Genomic DNA, 20,947 nt, shown 5'->3' on the forward strand with positions numbered 1-20,947 from the left:
AGCCTGACATCACAACACATACGGTGCAAGAGATAAGTCACGGATGGAAAAAGCTGAGGAAGATTTGCGCAAATATGATCTATCTCTTTGTTAAATTTCTATCTAAAATGTTGCCCAAGAAAAATAAGCTCTTGCAAGAAATTCGAATTTACAGATATTAATTTCGTGGAACTGTTAATTTAATTCTGATTTTAATTTAATGATTTATCGTGCTTCTTTAGTATACAAACAAGAAAACCAAATAATCAATTTAATTATCGCTAAAGATTATATATTTATGTATAACTTTTTCCAGAATTTATTCTCAAACAGCAAAAAGCAGTAAGAAAAGTTAAAACAAAATTATATTATTAATATAATTATATTATATCAACTTTTATAAAGTATTATATCACTTTTATAATTATATTGTACTAACATTAAGAAAATTAAAGCTATTTAAATATGTCGAAATATCGTGAGATAAGCAGAAAACGAGTAAACGTGAAGTGAGAAATATTTTATTGTTTAAATAATATAAAAATCTGAAGCTATACACATCCGGCAAGTGAGAGATCCCGGTGGCTTGGTAGTAGGTGCCATCTACCGAGCGATCAAAAAGTATGAGTGAATGGTGAACGTTTCATTCACGAGTATGTGGAACTAGTCGGACCTATTCCGGTCTTAACGCCAGCCGGCATATTTCCCTTGCGAAATTCCCTGAAATTCCTTCAGCACGAGCAATCGACAACTGACAAGAAATAATGTTGCTTCGAGTGCGCGAGCAGATTTTTGCGCAAGTGCCACGTCGTTAAACGTGAAATAATCGTTGAAATAACGATTAAGTACGCGTCTTGGAGGATGCTGGATAGCATATAAGTGTATTCTGATTCATTGCCGAGTGAGAAATCAAGCCGCGAAGATGGACGAGGAGACTATGTGGAAAGGCTTCTATCACAAAATCGTAGAAGAGAAACTGGCGAAGGAGAATGCTCAGCAAGAAAAATCGGAGCATGAGATAAGGTAAAGGAATGTTAACGGTCCATCATCTTTCACGTCGACTTTTAATCATTGTGTATCTTTTCGGCATCTATGAAGATATCGTATTTCATATTTTTTTGATTAAACGTCATATTTTATTTATTAAACGAGAGAGCGTACGCTCGAATTATCAAAATGTTAATTATAATAAAATAGCAAAAGAAATATTCTATAATAATTCTATCATGACTGGAAATTATATTTCAGCGAAATGATCTCATCAGAATATCTGTATTCATAGCAGCATCCAACTTTAAATGGCGCCTATGCATAAGAATAAAATAGCATTGCTTAATATGTAAAACACGTTATTTCAAATTCATCAATACTTACGTACATCAATCTTGAGGTATCTTAAACGTTGCAACATCTCGAGAGGACTGCGAAATTCCTCAAACAAGGTCACGTCGGAACTGCTAACAATACACCTGGAATTTAACAATAATTTGATGAGGAAACAAAATATTCGATTATTCCTGCAATTACCAAAATATACATAATTTGGAAACAATACTTTTTGCATCGATAATAATACAATAATAACAGAAAAAATAAGAAGTCACGATACTCATATTTTTCGCACGCAAGTGGAAGGTCGATAACGATGAACTCTGCATGTTCATAATTTTGTTGATTAGCTGTAGCGCTTTACGATAAATGATGCGAGCTCCTAAATACCCGGACTGGTGAAACGTTCAATCAAATTCTCTCTGCTAGACATATGCATGTAGGATCTATTAATAGACTGAGACTAACACGAAGAGAGCAACCAACATGGAAAAGAAACCGTACGACGTGCTCTCTACCTGTTACAAAACGTATAGGTGTGTCTGCACATATATATGTACGTGTTGTTCCACGCAGATCTAATGTCCAAGGTCGGTACGATGCTATATGATTCACAAGTAGTTCCCAACATGTCTTCGTAAGAGATAATTAGCTGCAGACATTGCGTGGAGGACGCAAAGTCGACCATCCGCAAAGAAATTTAGTCAGGTGTAATCCGAATATATCCGTCCAAACGGCTTATTGACTCATGCATTGTTGATTGCTTCCGCTATTGTATTATTGTACTTGTATATTTAAGAATTTAGATTGTATTAAAGTTGATGATTATTATATATTGTACTGCTCATTGTTATATATTATATACTAAATAATACTTTCCATACAGTATTTTACGTACGAGGCCTCTTCTTTCTCTCAGAAATCATTTTAATATAAAAAAATTCTTTTAATTGCAGATTATAATAAATATGGAATTGAAATTATGCACGAATTGACAGAAGAAGATGATAAAATATATCTAAATCACGTCAAAAAGCGTGTGCTTATTTAGCAATTAAGTCCATCATATCTATTTAATGTCATAATCATTTTTATCGTATTACTTCATCGAGTCAAGATAATGTAAAATTGTGTTGACACTTTAATTGCTGTGGAGTGATTTTTCTTTTTCAACAGTGACAATTACGATAAAGGATCATACATGTTAATTATACTCCAAAACGATGACTCGGTGACATGGCAGTTATTTTTACTTTTGCCGCGTTTTCCCCACGATGCAGCGATATGCCGCCGCGAAAATACCGCGCACGTCACATTGCAATGATCGAGGGAATTTCCTGATTTCCTTCTCGGTGGGTATAACAGCAAAGCGATGAGGAAGAAGGGAAAAGATTTAGATCATTTCTTTAGGTGAACGGCCCGCGAGAATCATCTTGAAATCGCAACATGAATTGGTTCTTCCATATCATTAGTGAGATTTTTAAACTTGATTACATTATACGTCTAATTATAATTTTTATTATAATTCGACTTTTTCTTGCAAAAATCAAACTTTATTTATGGAGAAAATAATGTAATTAATTATAAAAATAGAAATATTTTATCCACAAAATACATTGTAAATAGGCTCGTGGGCGTTTGCGTCTGTATTCGACCGTTGTTTCCACGTGTATTCATGTAAGTGCGTGAGTGAATGCATGCTTCTGCAAATCATTATTATTCTGGCGAGGAAAGGAATTGATTAAGAAAAGCTCTATTATATATTTCTATGATCTTATTGTTTTACGTCATATTTGCGTCACATATTTGCAGTATATTACGCTGATAAACTAGAGATTAAACGCCCAAACGCTCCGATATTGGCAATATTGTGTTGAAATCATTCATCCTATTAAAGACTGCCTACGTCTTACATCACAATAGACCTTGTGTTTATTATTTGTCAAATGAGGCTCTAGCCTCATATATTATATAAGTACATTTAAGTTAACGCGGCGGTGTTAAGCCTAAAACATAATATAACAAAATTAACCAAGCTATTTATAGTAAATAATAAAATGCCATTTTTCACATACAATTAATCTAATATTATAGAATTATAAATTCATTTCATTTATTTCATATATGTGTATTACGAACCGTAAGTTCGTACCAACCGTGGAGTACGATTTGCGAGTTCACGTGAGATCGATTCCAGTGTCAATATTGATGAGAGACAATTCACCTGACCATTTAGCATCACCAAGACATGTCGTAAGACGTTAAAAGTAGATGGCAAAAAAACAAAATAAGATCAAATAAGCGTACGTTTCCTGAGCGACGATCGACCGCAGAGTGCTCGAATAGCATGCGATACCATGAATCACTTCGTTCTTGAGTTAAGAATAAAAGAGACTCGAGAAGACGTACCGCATTGCCTCGAAAAAAGGAACTGGCAATGACGCAAGTCGACGAACATTTCTTTCTTGTACTTTTTGCTTCGTAATTCGAGAATGTACTTCCCGTTTTACCCTTCGTGGATTATTTCGAGTATAAAACGTTTAGGCGACAAGTAGCACTTTGTTATTGCGATCGTTGATTAGAAATCAATGAATTTCATTGATTTTTTTGTTCTGTTCTTTTATGTTGAAGAAATATGTATTCAATCAGGTTTCTTGATTACTGATCAATATTCAGCGAATAATGATCCAAGTATTATCTAGAGTCAGCCAGCTCTGATATGCTGTTGAGTTATGTACATGGTTCTCAGTCCGTAAACAAAGCCAACGCAGGAATTAAAAGAATTTAATTTCCTGCAATTTGGCATTTAAGGCTTCCATTAAATTGCCATAGATCATAGTATGCTAATCGAAGTGAACAATAATTAAAGAAGAGATTAAATGTTTACGGTACTAAAGAAGTCTTGGTGGATTTTGTCTCGTGACAGAATGTTGTTACTTTATTATAAACGTTTCTAATATGTTCTGACCACGATAAAAAAGAAAGATCATCGTAAGGCTCAGTCAATTGCACAAAAAAAAGAATATTGTATAAAGTTTAATACATCAGTTGGGATGAATCGGGTTTTCCTCTTTTTTTTGTTGCTTTCTTGTGCGTAAGCTGTTTTCTGAAATTAATCGACAAACAGGGGAATACAAATCCCATACGCCGAGTTTGTTCATCATACTTTAAGGCACGTTGTAAATTAATTCGTGCTTATCTCTCGATCGTAAAATTCGCGAATCTGATACGGTGCGTAATTAACCCATGAGATCATCATGAATAAAACGTGTCCCATACGTTCCTTTCGTCAAAAAAAACATTGTGAAAGTAAAAAATTCAAGAAACAATAATCCATTAAAAATTGATAATTTTGATAAGCAATTCCAATAAATTATGCATATTCTGTTGCTTAATAATTTCATGCAATTAATTGTTGCGTCATAATTTTCTATCCTATTTTTGCAAAATTTGTCTTGTTATTGCAATTACAAATTCATTTAAATCATTTTATTCCGAATTTGTTATCAATACTTAATTATATACGATATATACTGCATGAATCCTTGCTTACTAAATAACTAACATAATTTTGCATTGCAGTAAGTACAGTAAACATATTGAGATTAGAACATGGAAGAGAAAGAACAATAATTCAGAAATCTCAATTTTAGAAAATAAAATCGCAATTTTATTTTTAGATTAAATATAATTATTTACTCTAATTAGCTTAATTAATGAAAACTTGATGTTTCAAGTAAACTTGATTTATATAAAGAAAGAGCATACAACGCGTCATAGCGGACAATAATTCTAGTTACACCTCTGCGAATTATTAGCGTAACCACACAGGCTCCGGACATATCCTGGTACCTCCTACCTGCTGATCACCTACTTGTTTTCTACTCACATCCTTATTCACTTTGCAAGCAGACGGAGACCGGCTCTGTATTTTACCGGCACCGGAACTGTTCGTCTGAATCGGACACGAGTCTATTTAATTTCGCGGAATCTGCAGACTGTAATTCTCGATCGCGACGATCTCGGACAATCCACGGTGAGTGTGGGATTCCGCATCTACCAGGAAACTAATTAAGTTCCGGTTTATATCGCCGGCACACAATGTTATAACCGTCAGTGCAAACGCAGCTACGGAACAAAAACGTGGAATAGCTTGTCGAATGACAACCTGGTGATCTGACAAAAATAATCCAGTCTATAAAAATGTGAGCATAATTCCGTTATCGTGTCTCGTGGTTATCGCGGTTGAGTCTTGCGCGTTAAATTGCATGAGAATATCCCTTGGGGGAGTGATATTTGCATTATCTTAATAATGTGTTCTCTTTTATCAGAAGAGACATTGTGACACAGAGGTTTATTATTCGAGTGAAGTTGGATAGTGCAGATACGTGTGCAAAGACGTCGGAGTTTCTTGTGGAATTTGTTCTTATTTAACTTTTCCTGAAAAAGTTTATTTCTTATAGTAAGCTTTATTTTACAATTAAAAAAATCAGTGATTTATTGGCAATTAAATCGTTATATTTTTACAATAACTTAATTAATCGTCCATGTAACATTTCGAATTCTTTTGTTACACGAATGATATTTAGTGTTGACAATTATATAATTGTAGCAAATTTAATTCTTTGGTGTATCTAGTATGTGAAATTAAAGTAGAAAAGTTTGCAGTTATGTGTCATGCAATATTTTCCAAAAACTAAAACTCAAATTATCACAAAAATCGTACAAAATTAAAGTCATGAAAGTAATATTAAAAATTTTGTTTATTTGATAACGTGACGTAGTTTCTTTTACATAAAATTTTATTGGAAGAGATTGGAAATATTGTGTTTTTGCTAAAGGACTAAGAAAAGGAAAATGGCACACTTCGAAAAGCTGGACGAGAAACATCCTTACTATGCGATCGCCGCTGTTCGAATGTCGCAAAAGCCGGAAGAAAAAGAAGTGACCGTCGCGAGAGTGTATTGGAAATTTGTGGCGTTCAACTTTATTAACAAAAGGTGAAATGAGATTTTTATGCGTGCGCGATCTGCACTGATAGACGGCTTTGCGTGTAGTAGCACAGTTTAAGCACAGTAGTATTACAGCGTTTCGTGTAAATCGTGCTTTTTTGAAATCACACGTCATAGCAATTTATATGCAATAAATTTGCTCGTATTTCATACTTTTCCTTTATCCCAGTTTCCTTGCTTCCAGTTTCCCTATATTTTTTTCTCTTCCAAGACGTAGTCTATACATTTGTTTTCTTTTGAAAGTTTTATTAACAAGTGTTCTATCTTTGAAGTGTAATCTCAATAATATAACAGCAGTGAAGTGTTTATTAGTTTAAGCGCACTACAACGTACATATATTAATGTTCAATCATCTACTAGCGAGTGGTAGGTCTATGTGAGCTTTGTCATAATGCTTAGCAGTTGCTATAGCAGCATAGAAATATTAGGCATTGGAGATTTATTCTCTAAACATACTTGTTTATTAATTGTAAGATATAATCGCACTACATATTCTGTATAATGTGCACTACGCTATGCAGAATATTGCCTTCTCATCATGTTTATATGCTCTTTATAAATATTTAATTATTATCTATATTATCTTTTATTTTAAAAAAGGAATACATAAATAATAATTTAATAATAACTCAATATAAATATTATTATTCAATAAAATTTTAGGTTTAATTATGTTATAGTAATAGAAAGCTATTTTTATTTTTTAATATAAGAATTGCAAATATGTGTATAATAATTATTTTTGCGTATTGGGTCAGTCAAAAAGTTCGGTTCAATTTTTGTGTCAAAGTTTACAATACTTTATTACTATATATATAATCTGAAATAATATATGTTTTTAGGATACAAGAATCAGATGGCGGTTTCTTCGAAAATCTCGGCACGCTGCTCGCAGAGAAAGTTCGCGCCCAAGAACAAGTGGAAGGCCCGCTTCCAAAAAAGAAAGATGAAGTGCAGGAAGAGGATGATACCTTAAGCGAAGAAGGAAGTATTGATGAACCAACTGATGCTCTGCTGGAAACCGACAGCGATAGAGACGAGAATGAGCACGCTCGGAATTTCCTGGCTGAATCAATGGGATTAAACGTGAGTATGCTAAACTTCTTTTAAATCTTTATAACAACGTGATACGAATTACGAAAAAAAATATGTTACAAGGCAACTTAATATGGTACAAGTTAATGTTTCGATATATTAATTTTTCTCATTTTTGCTTAAACCATGGTATAACATCACGCGGCAATTATATTTTATTCTACAACATTTCCATTTTTATAATTGTTACATTCGTGTAATAATTGTTTTTACAACAGGTAAAGGTAAAACCGCGTCTTATTTAGGTGGAAACATAGTTGTATAATACATACAGTTCTTAGAGCTGTATATGTACACGTAGTACAGCTGTATATGTTCCGCTTATTATTTTTATATTGATCTTACATAAGCTATAATATACCATTTTTTTCTAAAAACGAAGAAAAATACGTAAGTCTAAAATCCAGCAATTAACTATTATTATTTTTATATTGATCTTACATAAGCTATAATATAATCTTCGGTTTGTTATTCATGGGATCGACATCTTAAATTCGATAAACTTTCTTTTCGAAATGATGTTCTATTCTATCATCCTATATCAAAATTCTAATTCAAAGCAATACGTTTAATCGCTTAGCTCAAGATAAATATTAATGACTACTTTCGGTAAGAGAACGCGAATTTTCACACGTTAACAGCACGTAGAGTGTTGCCTGAAAATACTTTGAGTGGCTCCATGCAGCATCGCCTGCGTCAATAGATAAGAGGTGGTCTGTTCAAGATCGAAATAGCTGTGTACAATTCGGAGGAACTTTTATATAACACTTGCGCCGCGTATGATTCGAAACAGATCCGTCGACATGGGAGAGTAACTTCGGGTGATAATTGCATTAGCTGTCTTGAAGTGAAACTATTCTGAAGAAATACATCCCACTGACATGCGTAATGCATGTTACTAAAGCTTTGAAAAAAGGTCTTTTTACTACAAACTATCTTTTGCGAATGAAAGAAATTTATGATTGAATGTGACAATAAATAGAAATATTTTTCAAAAATTAAATTTTGAAAAAGTTACGATTATTATAATTTAATAGACAATTATCGCTCAATCTCTTTTAACTTTATAAATATTTTGTTGTTTTATAAATCTGTTATGCGCCTTATGTTCTTCGCGACAGTTATTGCTTCAATCCTTAAGTATGTAATTAATTTTCTATATTTGTAATAGAGATTTATGATTCATGTTCCTGCCTTGTTGGATCGAAACTTCATGTGTCCTACATGTTGCCGCGTGTCCTGCCACGTTTGTAACGATTGGTAGCAATATTGATTTTTCCAGTGGTCTCAGTCCAGCACGAAGGGTAGCCCAAGTCAGACGTTCTCTTGCATTGCCATTTGATACACTGTTACGGTTTTCTTCGGCGGTTTAAATCTTATTTTTTAATTTACTGCAACATGGAATAATGTACTTAACTGAATTTGATGAACCATTTTTTTCTAAAAACGACGAAAAATACGTAAGTCTAAAATCGAGCAATTAATTATTATTATTTAGTACTGACACACTGTATCTGTTGCACAATTATTAGTATATTGGATTTAGCATGCTTTTATTTGTAGTCTGCAATCGTGAATATTTTAACGATGAGAACTTTTTCTCACAATGAATATAGTCTTTCATCTGTTTTTATAATTTATTTCGTCCTATGTCATGTGTGCGATAAGTTGTTCTCATAAAGTTTTATTAGTTCAAGAATAAAGCGTTCGTTCTGGAAGTTTAAAAGTTGAACTTTGACACAAAATAATTATCACGTCAATTAAAACGCTACATCACGCACTATACATTCTTAGAGAAATATTTCAGCATATTGCAGAAAGAAAAAGAAATAATTATAAAATTTCTTATATAAATTAAAAATATATAAATTATTATTAACTAGCACTAATAAATTGCTAACAAAGCAAACAAAAATAAATGCAAATTTATTTGGATTTACTTATGAAACAATGTCGAATGTCTTTGTACTACAAATAATTTACGTATAATTCAGTTATACATATACGATTGATTAGATCTACTCAGTATGATACAATTATAATTATACGAACACCCTCCGTACGTCAGGGTGTTGTGCTCTACGCTCAATCGCGTAGTTAAGATCAATCTGAAATGAGATCCACGTGTTCGTGCGTTAGCAAATGTATAACGTTTTACCACCACAAAGTCGTCTAGTCGACGTACGACGACTCTGTCGGACCATCTATTCCTGGCAGTGTGGTGCTCGCCACCGTGAAGCTCCTGTCTCGTTTTCTCACGCCGATTATCCTGACCACCTTCTTGAGCTTAATCATTAATTGCTCTCACTCAAGCTTAGACATTATCACAAAATACATCTACATTAAAAAAATCTAAGACAAGATGGCAATCTTATTCGCGTGTTCCTACGTTTAATGAGTGGTTTTGATAACTGGTGAATTCTTTTTATTAATTTGTTTCAAATCACTAATTTAATCATCTATGATATTCGGGGTGAGTCGTGTAAGAAACGTGTACTCGAAAACATATATTGGTGAAACGGATTTGAGATTACTACGTGCTGTGAATGTGTGATCTTTGTGTGAGTGAATATATATTATCAGTTCAGTGAAGATTTGTAAAATAATTTATTTAACGAAATATGTAGTATTTTTTGTTATATCTTACGCTATATTCGGAATATAAAAGGAAATAACATTCAAATTTAAATAGCAAGCAATGTAACGTCAGAATGACGTATAACATTAGAAAATTACAATTCAAGTATAGCAGAAAATGAAAGTTTTTCCAGAAAAAGCAAGTTATTTAATATGTTTAAAAATGAACGAAATAATTATTAAATATTATCTGATATGATAAGTAATTCGGTGAAACTAATTATATTTATAATATGGAACAAGAACAAAATATACAATTACTTTTTCGACTTAATATTACATCATTTCATCATTAGTATTTGCTAAGTTACAAAATTGCATTACTTCTTAGAAAAATTAATTACACTGCTCTCTTCTTCTCTTCTTCTCGAATGGCCTCTCGAAAAATTGGCAAATTGTCAGAGGCACAGCTCAAAACCGAATCGAATCGTCACATGGTACTGTCATGTGCACTCCAACATCCATAGTCATTTTCTTGTCCTAACTATCGACAAATGTTCTCATACATAAATCAAAACTTTTCCCATTATTATATAACTGTCAAACATTTCTGCATCTTATAAAATATTCGAAATTTCAAGCACCGATATTAACATCATTTGTCGCCTAAGACATCATAACGTATACATACATCTCTTTATTGTACATGAAAACAATGTATATGTTATAAGTCATTTAATATGAACGTTGCTAGGAAGAGTAATCGTGTAATTGTAACGTCGCATACAAAATAGCCGACGAATTTCTTAAACGACTCATCCTCGTCGAAAAATAGAATCGGTATTAGAGTGGGCGTTGAGTTGGACCAGCCTGAAATTGCATAATTCAACGGGAAAATTAGACGGGGACGGAATATGAAGGACGAAAGCGTATCTGTACATTCATAACGTACATTCCACTTATCATACAACGGGTGTCTCGGTGCGCCTTGATGGCCAATGAACTAATTGTCGGTATATCAACTTTCATTGGACGCAATTGTGCGAACGTATGAACGCATTGTGGTTGCACTTGTGTCGGTGGGTCTCTCTAAACGGGATACGACACAATTCTTTTGTGCTCAGATTCGCTGCTCGATTTCCACTCTTTTTTAAACGCATACGCAATTAGGACACTCTCTCTTGAGAATTTCTTTTTTTTCTTGCAGTCAAAGACGCCAGAAAACGGGTGTTTTTTACAGTAAGAGATGAACTGAGAGTTATTTAGTATATATTAATTACTTGCAACTTTGTTTACTTGAAAAACAATGCGCGCTTTATTAGCATCTAGAACGGTGAAATATAATACAAGCTGAATCTCACTGTCAGAGTCAATTGCGCTTGGCAACTATATTTGCCAGTGGACATTCATTCTGAAGGCTATGTCCCAATTCTGATCTTGTGATACGGAATTGTTGACTTCATGATTTTCATTAAAAATTAAAAGTTGCCGTGCAAGCAGCAGAATATACGAAAGAGCTCGTGGTGTTTACTGACTTGATGAAAATTATCTGTTTTCTTGAAATATGCAACACTAACAATATTTTTATGTTGACAAGTTAGTCATTAAATTCTTAATTATTATTATAAATACCGAGGAAGGAAGACAGAGCGAGATACAGAAAGAAAGAGGAAATTGTTCTTAAGAAAACTTCATTCTTGTAATATTTTGTAATAGCACGTACTAAAAATTGATCAAATAATTTATATATTTCAAAACGTAACTATCTGTGTGTGTGTCACACACATGCACAGATAAGATCATAAGATGCAATAAATAAGGAAGACTTTATATTAACGGCAATGATCTTACGTTAAATCGTCGGTTGACGTAATCGTGCAGACTTACATCAAACAGTCCACTGATATCAAGTAATTCCATAACATTTATTTATGCATGCTACGATCGATAACAATTGCCGATTATGCATACACGATCGAATATGCGGCGACTCGTCATATTGCCGATAAGAAAGGTCGTGGCCACCGTGAACGTTCATCTTCGGTCAAAGTGCGTTTAATACCGCAAAGAAATTCGTCGATCGCGATTGTGCGATAAGTCGACCCCTTCCTCTCTGCGATGCCGTTAGTGGCACACGAAAGGTCGCTTTCGGAAAAGCATCTTCGGCAGCAGCAATAATCCTTTCTCTGTATCGTTCTTCACCGGAAGTGAACCCGTAGTGATCGAATTCTTGGTCCTCGCGCGAAGTGTCCAGACAGATGTCGCGAGGAAGTTCGACGTCTGATTGAGGCCAGAACCGCTGGTGCACAAACGTCATTGTTCTTAGTTAACAACACCATCTTCTGTCCCGCGTCTCCGTGGGTCACTGTCACGCTGCTCTAGATTCCTCTTCTCTCTCTAGATCTGCAATCCGTTATCGTCATCGGAAGTGTTCGAGACCGATCGTCTAAGAAAACTGCTCGAGCATCGCTTATCGGGAAACTGCTCGGCTGTATATTTAACGATGACTCTGTTGGATGCAGACGATGTGTCCTGCGACAGAATTGTAATTCAGTGAAAAAATTTGAAATGTCTGAATTGGCGTGACAGTTGCATAAAACTTTGGAATGTACGAATTGGTGTGACAGTTGTGTAACAGTGCGTTCTCGTCAATTGGTGGATCGGGTAGCTACATGAGGTTCAATATGGTGAGCAAAAATCCGCCCTTAGGGGTGGCCACACTCAATCGTATGAGAAACACTTTTCGCGGAGTGCCGAAAGCTGAGATTGAACGTAGAACCAATGCGCTCCTGCAATCTATGACGGTGAGTGTGATCATCGCCTCTTCTGGGTGATTGATTATTGACTAAGAATGAAGAAAATACGTGAACTTATTTACAGAATCGAATTTACAGAATTTTGCAGAAAGTCTTACGAATGTTTAATCGTCTTTTGCATCCCTTTCTTTTCTTGTACAGTGTGCATTTATTTCGTATATAGGCTTCGGTCATTTTTTATTTTATTAATCCATTAATTAATGACAAACATATTATATAATATCTTAAAACTTTGTAATATATAACGATACTGTTTTATTTCAAAACGATATCAATTTAGAATTTCAACACATTTTAATGCTTTGCATAATATGTTCCCATCCTTTATAACAATTTTCTAATTTTATATTGTTTTCTAATGTTATTAATGTATTATATATTATAACAAGTTCTAATCCATTTTTCTATTGTCCAACTATTATACTGCAACACCTTCAAAATAAAAGAATGTAAGGAGAGAAGAGTATTTTATTTTTATAGAATTTTGATGTGAGACATACGTGAATATCCTGATTGAAGACTTTGTACTTTGACCCGCAGATGTTTTTTAAAAACAATGCGCTTTGTTTTATCATCAACTGATTGTATTGTATTGTCATAGCACATAATTAATAAATGCTGCAATTAAAAGCGTGATTATTATGTATAGCAAAGTCAAAGTAATTAAAATAAATTGCACAAAATACAAATCGACTATCAATATTAATTTATAAGAAATCTTGTAACATATTTTTACCTAAAAAACTTTCATGAATTTTTGCATAATTAATTTTGTATATGTATTGTTTATAGATCGAAGAACTTTATGCTGCTTTAGTGTATATGACACAGCATCAAATTGGCTTCGACGTTTCTAAGGAATGTAACCAAGAAACACTTCTAAATCATTTACAAAGTGCTTTTAAAATTGATAACGAGACACATGAGAGAGTATTGGAGAAAACGCGAAATTTAGAGGTGATTATTTAAAAAATTTTTTTGGCGTGGATAGACATATAACTTCATTATTTAAATATATCACAAATTTGCTGTTCGCATATTTAGCCACCAGAATTACGTCTCAACGTTGAAGTGATCGAAGCTAAAGAATTAGTTTCCAAAGATTCTAATGGCAAAAGTGATCCTTTCTGCGCACTTTATCTCGAATCAGCGCCTACTAGAAGATACAATACTGCCGTGAAAACCTGCACGCTTAGTCCAATTTGGGAAGAACATTTTGAATTGTGAGTAAAATATTCACTTTCCTTTTTATAGCAGCCTTTGTTAAATTATGTCATCGCAAATTATATTTTATTTATTACTTACAGGCCATTGGAAGATCCTGAAAATGACGTCTTGTGTCTCGAAGTGTGGTAAGTATATAATAATATGTACATCATCGTGCATATAATGTATTATTAATGATTATAATTCCAATTTAATATATTTTTAGGGATTTTGATGCTGCCGAAACTGTACCTGAGAAAATGAGCAAAGTAAAAGACGTCAAAGGTGTTCGTGGCTTGGTCAAATTAGCCAAGGAAATCGCTGTAACAGCTACAACTGGTAGTCACGATAATGAATTCATTGGTCGATGTCGAATACCGTTGAAGGTAATATATAATTTAATTAAAATAATTTTAGACCTGTTTTCATATTTTCATTTTTTTAGGAAATATATAGTTCAGTTTCGTAAGAGTGCTTATAAAAATAGATTACTATTTACTTATTATATTTATATATTTAATAAAAATCATATTTTTCATTTCATATTTTATATTCTAAAAAGAAATATATAATTAGTTGATTACTTGTATTTTCTATAAAAATTAATTATCATTTTGGTATTAATTATCTAATTTTTATTTTAGGATATACCGACAACAGGGCATACCATGTGGTATGGTTTAGAAAAGAAGAATAAATCAAAACGCCGAGGCGTTGTAAAGCTCCGATTGGCCTTCAGCGCGGAACATAATGCGCAAGTGGCCGCACAGGAACATCGACACCTGCTAAGAGTGTTGTTGCTTCACGAGCTCGAATCAGAAAAAATCGAAAAGTATTGTTGGTGTGGTCGTTGGTCGGGACCAGCTGAAGCTCTTATTCTTCAGCACAGCGCGCAACGTGGTTTATTAGCTCGAAATGTTGCTCTGGCGCAGTGGGTCGAGTATGCAAGAATCCACCAGGAGCATCAGCTAAGTTTCACAGTTTTCAACAAGCTCGCGATGGATTTGCTCAGGCCAATGGACAGCGGCCTATTCTCTGCTGACGAAACCAGACTCTTCTGGGATGCCACCAAAAAAATTATGTATTCATGCTTAAATAGCATACGAAAAATTCGAAGACTGATTTTAGGTGACAAAAATGCCATGGTTCAACTGTCTGCTATTTTAGGGTAATAATCTGATACTTTATTGATTTTACACACGCACAGTACCAAGCTCGACTGACATAAATATTATCTCTGTTTTCTATATTAAATATTATAATATTAACTTTCTATATAATATTACATTATAATATGTAATAAATAAATTTTTTTAAACTAACATGTTATATGAACAATATGTTTCAGGATATTATCATCCATATCCACTCTAAAAGTTCCTGAAGACATTGATTTATTTCCGGCCAAAATGTACTCTTGGTTTCCTGAACCCGATAACTTAAATATAGATGTACTTGAAGCACTAGAAAACACTATTACACAAGGCTGCGCCGAATGGTAAGCAAACCATAAATTTAATTATAAATTATAAATTCAACATACTTCTTTAATCTTTGCTAGCTTTATTATAATCGTGCATTTCGAAATATTCTAGGTTTGAACATATAATGAGCAATAACTCACCCGAGACAGAATCAGACGAGGATGCGCTCAGGTTTCATATAAAGGTAATTCAACTGATTCGAGCGGACTTGCAGAAAGCTATTGATTATTACGACAAACTGTTCATAAAGTAAGTCATTCTATCTTGAGAGAAATATCACACGTGTAAAATATATTAGTTATGATCAATGTTACTTTTAGGAGAGTCAACATTCCGTACGCAAGAATACTCTACATCGCATACGAGAAGAGAATCAGCGACATGTGCATGGTTATTATAGAGGACGTGTGCGCCAGATTGAAGCGAATTGAAGTCGACAGCACGGATAATGAGGAATTAAGCTTAGGCACGACTCTGTTCGAGCTTTACCTTACACTCCAAAGATACGCCACGTGAGTTTCTACAGCTGTTGCTACGATTGTACGAAATTTATTTAACAATTTTGATCATCTAATCGTTGATATATGATTCACAGTGTTGGTCAAATACTTTGCGCTGAAGGGCAGCTAGAAGATATGAAAATACAAATGTATCACGAATGGTTTCGGGGTGGCGTTGCGCATTGGCTGGACATTGCAGTGTACAAAGCGCTCAAACGCATCGACAGAGCAGTGGAAATCGATTCTTTACAAGCGGTCGACAACAGCGTTCAGTACAGCTCAAGCGCTGTTGATACGTTAACGACATTCTATCAGATCAAAGTTTTCTGGACGCAGTTAGCGTGGCCTGACGTTGAAGGTTCCTACACGTTCATAGCAAAAATTATTGATGTAAGTTTGAATATTTAATATGTTTAATGAAATTATAACTGACGTATAATGCATGCTCGCTATTATAATAAAAATTATATATGAGAAAAGAAAAGAGAAAAGAATATAGATGATATTTAAATTTAAGTACTTTAAATCATTTAAAGAATATTTAAAAAGTAATTTAAATTATTTAAGTAAGATTAAGTAAAATGATTATTTCACAGGACATTTGTAAATGTTCCATCGCATATGCCGATAAAATGGCGACAAAAGCGGAGTTGACGACGGAATTAGAGCAGCTTTCGCAGAGTAGTGTTTATGAAAAAAAGTTTACAATATCAACGGCCTGGTGCTTTGCGATTAACAATATCGATTACATCAGAACGTCAATTGCACCATTGGCTAAAGATTTGGGACTGCAAGATATCATGGATGCTTTAGCGGAACATAATACTCAAGAAGAGGCTGAGCGTTGCCGACAGACTCTTCAGCTTATCATTGACAATGCTACAGATACTGTGAAGAACAAGATCATAGAGTTGTTGGAAGTCGTAGCCAACAAAATGGCTCCTGCGATGAGCAGGTACGTCAAATAGGAATAAAAATTATTTTATTAAGTAATTTTCGTTAATTTATAACGATAATTATTGACAAGCGTCAATAATTATTTCTAATTTAATTGCATCTTCAAGAACTTTAATTTTATGGGAGTTTACTTACGTTTTTCAGATATCTCATGGAAGGTGCCGAATTAATTGATACGACCAGCAACGCGATGGATCGTCTGCTGCAGTATTTAGATAGTAATTTGACAACTTTGCATGATAATCTCAACGAGGACAACTTTAACCGAGTTCTCCTGGTGATTTGGGAAATCATGTCGCAGACGCTGTTTGAGCTAGTCAATACCAATTTGGAGGTATTTATCAGGAAGAAGCATTCCAATTTTATTATAAGAAACTTCAATTCTTTAAGAAAAATTTAAATGATTGTTATTTATAGAAACGTCGACCACCGGCATTTTATTCGAATTTGCACCGAACCCTGCACACCCTCGTCCGATTCTTCAATCTCGGAGCTGACGAAACAACGAACGTTCAAATCTTAGAGAAGATTGAACGTCTGTTAAAGTTACATGGACTTGAAACAGCGGATCTTATACATCGTTATCATCAGGAACGAATAGAGGAACAAAAGCAGATGGATGAACCTATTTACGGCCTTGTCACCGTCAAAGCACATTTCGTCGATAATTCGCTGAATATACAGATTCTGAATGCCAGGAACCTTCACTGTATGGATAGCAATGGTGAGTAATTTCTATTAATTTCTATGGATGTTAAAAAGTTCGAGAATTTTTAATTAATTTTAGCATTTCAAGGATGTTAAAAAATAATCATGTCGCAATTGTACAAAATTAACATCTACGAGAGAGTGACAAAAATGTTTAACAAGGTCCACAAAGACAATTTTTCTGGTTGAACACGTACATGATGAATATTGTAATTACAAAAAATTAATTCGATAAATGGAATATCCAGTGATACAAACTATAGTTAAATTATTAATAACTCTGTTACGTTCTTTTCTTTTTTGCGGAGTTTATTGGTTTATTAATTTCTTTTTATAGCGAAAGAAGTGACCATTTTAATTACAATGTATTTCTCCGAGCGCTGGTGGAAATAATCGCGGAATTTGAAAAGAGAAATGATTTTTTTTCGATTTTGTAGGCGATTTTATAAGCAAGCTGTCTACTCTCGAGCGTAAACTGCACTCAAAATCTAAACAAAGACTGAAAGAAGGGAAGAAAAGTATGTAAAAACGAATGTGAAACAAAGTTCTTCCTCATCATTATTACGGTTCTTGATTCCAATTGCTTGCTCTCGCGAAAATAGCATCTGGGAATGCATGGCACGGACAAATTTGGATTGAGATTCTTAGTACAAATAGCAGAATAGTCTCTAAAACATACATACGATGGTCTTCCTGACTTGAATAGATCGAACATTGTGGCACGGAGTATTGTTTACCTCGATTACTCGTAAATTTATCTCTGAGGTTCTCGAAGAATATTATTTTCTAAAAGAAAATGTCTACATACATCTAGATAAAAAAAGATTTTAAAAGAATTTTAAAAGGATTTTTTTATCTAGAAAAAAAGGAAAATGTTTTCATGTGAAGTATCAAAGCCAGTTAATATCGAATGATCAAGCTGAAGTTAAAGAACCTCGTTGATAAGAACAATTTATGTCACAGTGATATTCACCTTCACCGTGCATGGATATTTTCACACTGGGTTTCTCTCCTCTGGAATATATTTAATTCTATTATATAAGGTACTAATTTACAATATTTATTACAGGCAAATGTGATTCCTACGTCAAGATTAGATTACTGCCTGAAGAGAAATTTGCTGATATCAAAGCACCGAAAACGCACGTGCAGAAAGAAACACTCTTCCCTCTTTATGACGAAACATTTAACATGTGAGTAGCTAAGATTATTATTTTAAAATTGTTATTGCTAGTATATAGAACACACGTGTGTAAAGTATAGAATAGAGTATTTATAAAAAATGATTCAAAATTTTTAGTCCTCTTACTCCGGAACAAAGAGCCATCGAGGACGCTATAGTGGCATTTGAGTTGAAAGACAAGGACTTCCTCAGAGCAAGATTTATGGCTGAAGCTTTCTTGCCATTTAGCGAGATTCCCGACACAGAACCGGAAAGTAACTTCGCAACTTCGGAACAAGTCCACTTGAAACTTTCCCGTCCAACCAAAAAAAGTATGTATTGCAGCATCAAGTAATAAAGTTGTTTTGACCCTGCTAATAATAACTCCTGTTTAAGTACTGACAATAATAATGTCATATTTGAAGACTCAATGTTTATAGTAGAAAATGTTAGGTACGCGTCCAGTAAATACAAAATTTAATTATATATTGTTATATTCTAAATTAATTTGTAGGTACGGACGTTATCCGCGCATTGGAGCATCGGAAAGGAGACAATCAAGCGATGGACTTCATTTCGAAGCTTAATACTAAAGCAAACGCTAAATGATCCTCGCGCTGCTTCGAGATGGCTCTACGTTTGGACAATTTTCGGAAGAACGCGATGCAAAATATATTCAAGCAACTTAATTTATATAAGATGTATCGACGTTAACCTGCCACCATTGTCTAACAAAACGTCACTGTAAATATCTTTTTGACGAATGTGCTTTAGTGATCGCGTTAATATATAAATTTTGTAACGCGATGCTCACTAGTGTCTTATAAGGCTGTGCGTAGTTTCAGTTGTTTTTATACTTCCAACAGAATTACTGAGTATCGCATTTCGAAACTTTAAAGAACAATCTGTAAGGCTGAACAAGTGCTACTTAGAAGATAGCAATACGTGTATTTATATGAAGAAGTAATTATAGTGCTCCGAATGAATACTTGGAAATAGTTTGTAATGGTACTTCTGCTGCGATGTACTCCAAGTTTGAGATATTTTATAATTTATACGGATAAAATAATATTGTCATGAAGTCATCAGTGAAGGGAGCATGTACATAAATCCTAACAATATTGAATAATTAGATATAGTGAACGTTTCAATAGTTCTAACTAATCAGTATTGTTATACGATTTCTATTATGACCAAAACAAACATAAATTTCTAAAAATTATTGTTGTATCTTTTAATAATTATTTTGTAAAATAAATGCTTAATTATTCGTATTTATTATAATACAAATACATAATCGCACACATATTATATATGAAATTATATTAAGTATAACATATATATTATATATATTATAGTTTATCAAATAAGAATATATATTTTATACAGATCTCTTTTACGTTATTTTATGCTACAATGCAATTTCCTTTCTCAATTGCATTTATGACAAAACTTTATTAAGTTGTTGCATAATTTCTGTCGTATTTCGTGCGCTCATCTTCGATGCGCAATAAATTATTATTAGATTTGCTTTTGAACTGCGCTGCTAGATAGTATATGCAAAGATGTGCAATCAACCTAGACAGAAAGCTCCAAGATCCCTTAAAAATGTATTAAACTAATAAAATATCATATTTGTTTGCTATATTATTGCTATTAAAGAAATCTATATTTTTGGTATTTCAATGAAGTACCATCTGTCGAGCATGACATGGTTCACTTCAAAATCGATCGCATTATTATATTCATCAAATTTATAACCTCATGTAAATTTAAAAATAGTATTTTATGGAGATAATAATCGTAATAATCGTTAAAACAAATGTATTATAATAATGCGGAAATCATACGATGATCTGATAACGATACATACTGAAGTAAAAGGAAATAGTACGTCGTTCGATGGAAAGATGGCGGGAGCATGCTTACCAAAGTGTTTCGTTTTGATTTTAATAAAATCATTCATATAAATCCAAATTTTATTTCATATGCAGTGTATATATTGATAAAATTTATTTATATTAAACCTTATGTATATCTAATACACACCTAACAAAAGTTGAATATTTATTTCATAAATTTCAAATTATTGTTTAACGTTTTATGTGATTTATAGCTTCTA

At 33.4% G+C, this 20,947-nt stretch overlaps 1 protein-coding gene across 10 annotated transcripts; it reads left to right on the top strand.

Annotated features, from left to right (window-relative positions):
• The first annotated feature begins 885 nt into the window (after positions 1-885).
• Positions 886-20,099, top strand: LOC105279405 (protein unc-13 homolog 4B). 10 transcript variants are annotated; one of them, XM_020031685.2, is made up of 20 exons: positions 5,364-5,513; positions 5,640-5,770; positions 6,150-6,308; positions 7,163-7,406; positions 13,601-13,765; positions 13,853-14,031; positions 14,116-14,160; positions 14,241-14,400; positions 14,659-15,182; positions 15,363-15,512; positions 15,610-15,747; positions 15,819-16,010; positions 16,094-16,388; positions 16,595-16,953; positions 17,100-17,289; positions 17,373-17,679; positions 18,101-18,181; positions 18,733-18,856; positions 18,964-19,157; positions 19,340-20,099. In XM_020031685.2, exons 3-20 carry the CDS (start codon positions 6,166-6,168, stop codon positions 19,432-19,434), a joined length of 3,585 nt encoding a protein of 1,194 aa, XP_019887244.1. In that variant the 5' UTR covers positions 5,364-5,513; positions 5,640-5,770; positions 6,150-6,165; the 3' UTR covers positions 19,435-20,099. The 10 variants fall into 10 exon arrangements, with proteins under 10 accessions (XP_026831190.1, XP_011337461.1, XP_011337459.1 ...); XM_026975389.1 differs by lacking the exons at positions 5,364-5,513; positions 5,640-5,770 and adding an exon at positions 886-1,002; XM_011339157.3 differs by lacking the exons at positions 5,364-5,513; positions 5,640-5,770 and adding an exon at positions 5,224-5,344.
• The last annotated feature ends 848 nt before the right edge of the window (positions 20,100-20,947 follow it).

The sequence above is a fragment of the Ooceraea biroi genome, chromosome 2 (assembly GCF_003672135.1).
Source record: "Ooceraea biroi isolate clonal line C1 chromosome 2, Obir_v5.4, whole genome shotgun sequence".
NCBI lineage: Eukaryota > Metazoa > Arthropoda > Insecta > Hymenoptera > Formicidae > Ooceraea > Ooceraea biroi.

Coding starts and splice junctions, on each gene's coding strand:
- LOC105279405 (XM_026975389.1), top strand. CDS start 902: ATGGACGAGGAGACTATGTGGAAAGGCTTCTATCACAAAATCGTAGAA. Junction 7,407..13,600: donor CTGAATCAATGGGATTAAAC/GTGAGTATGCTA, acceptor TATTGTTTATAG/ATCGAAGAACTTTATGCTGC. Junction 14,401..14,658: donor GATGTCGAATACCGTTGAAG/GTAATATATAAT, acceptor TTTTTATTTTAG/GATATACCGACAACAGGGCA.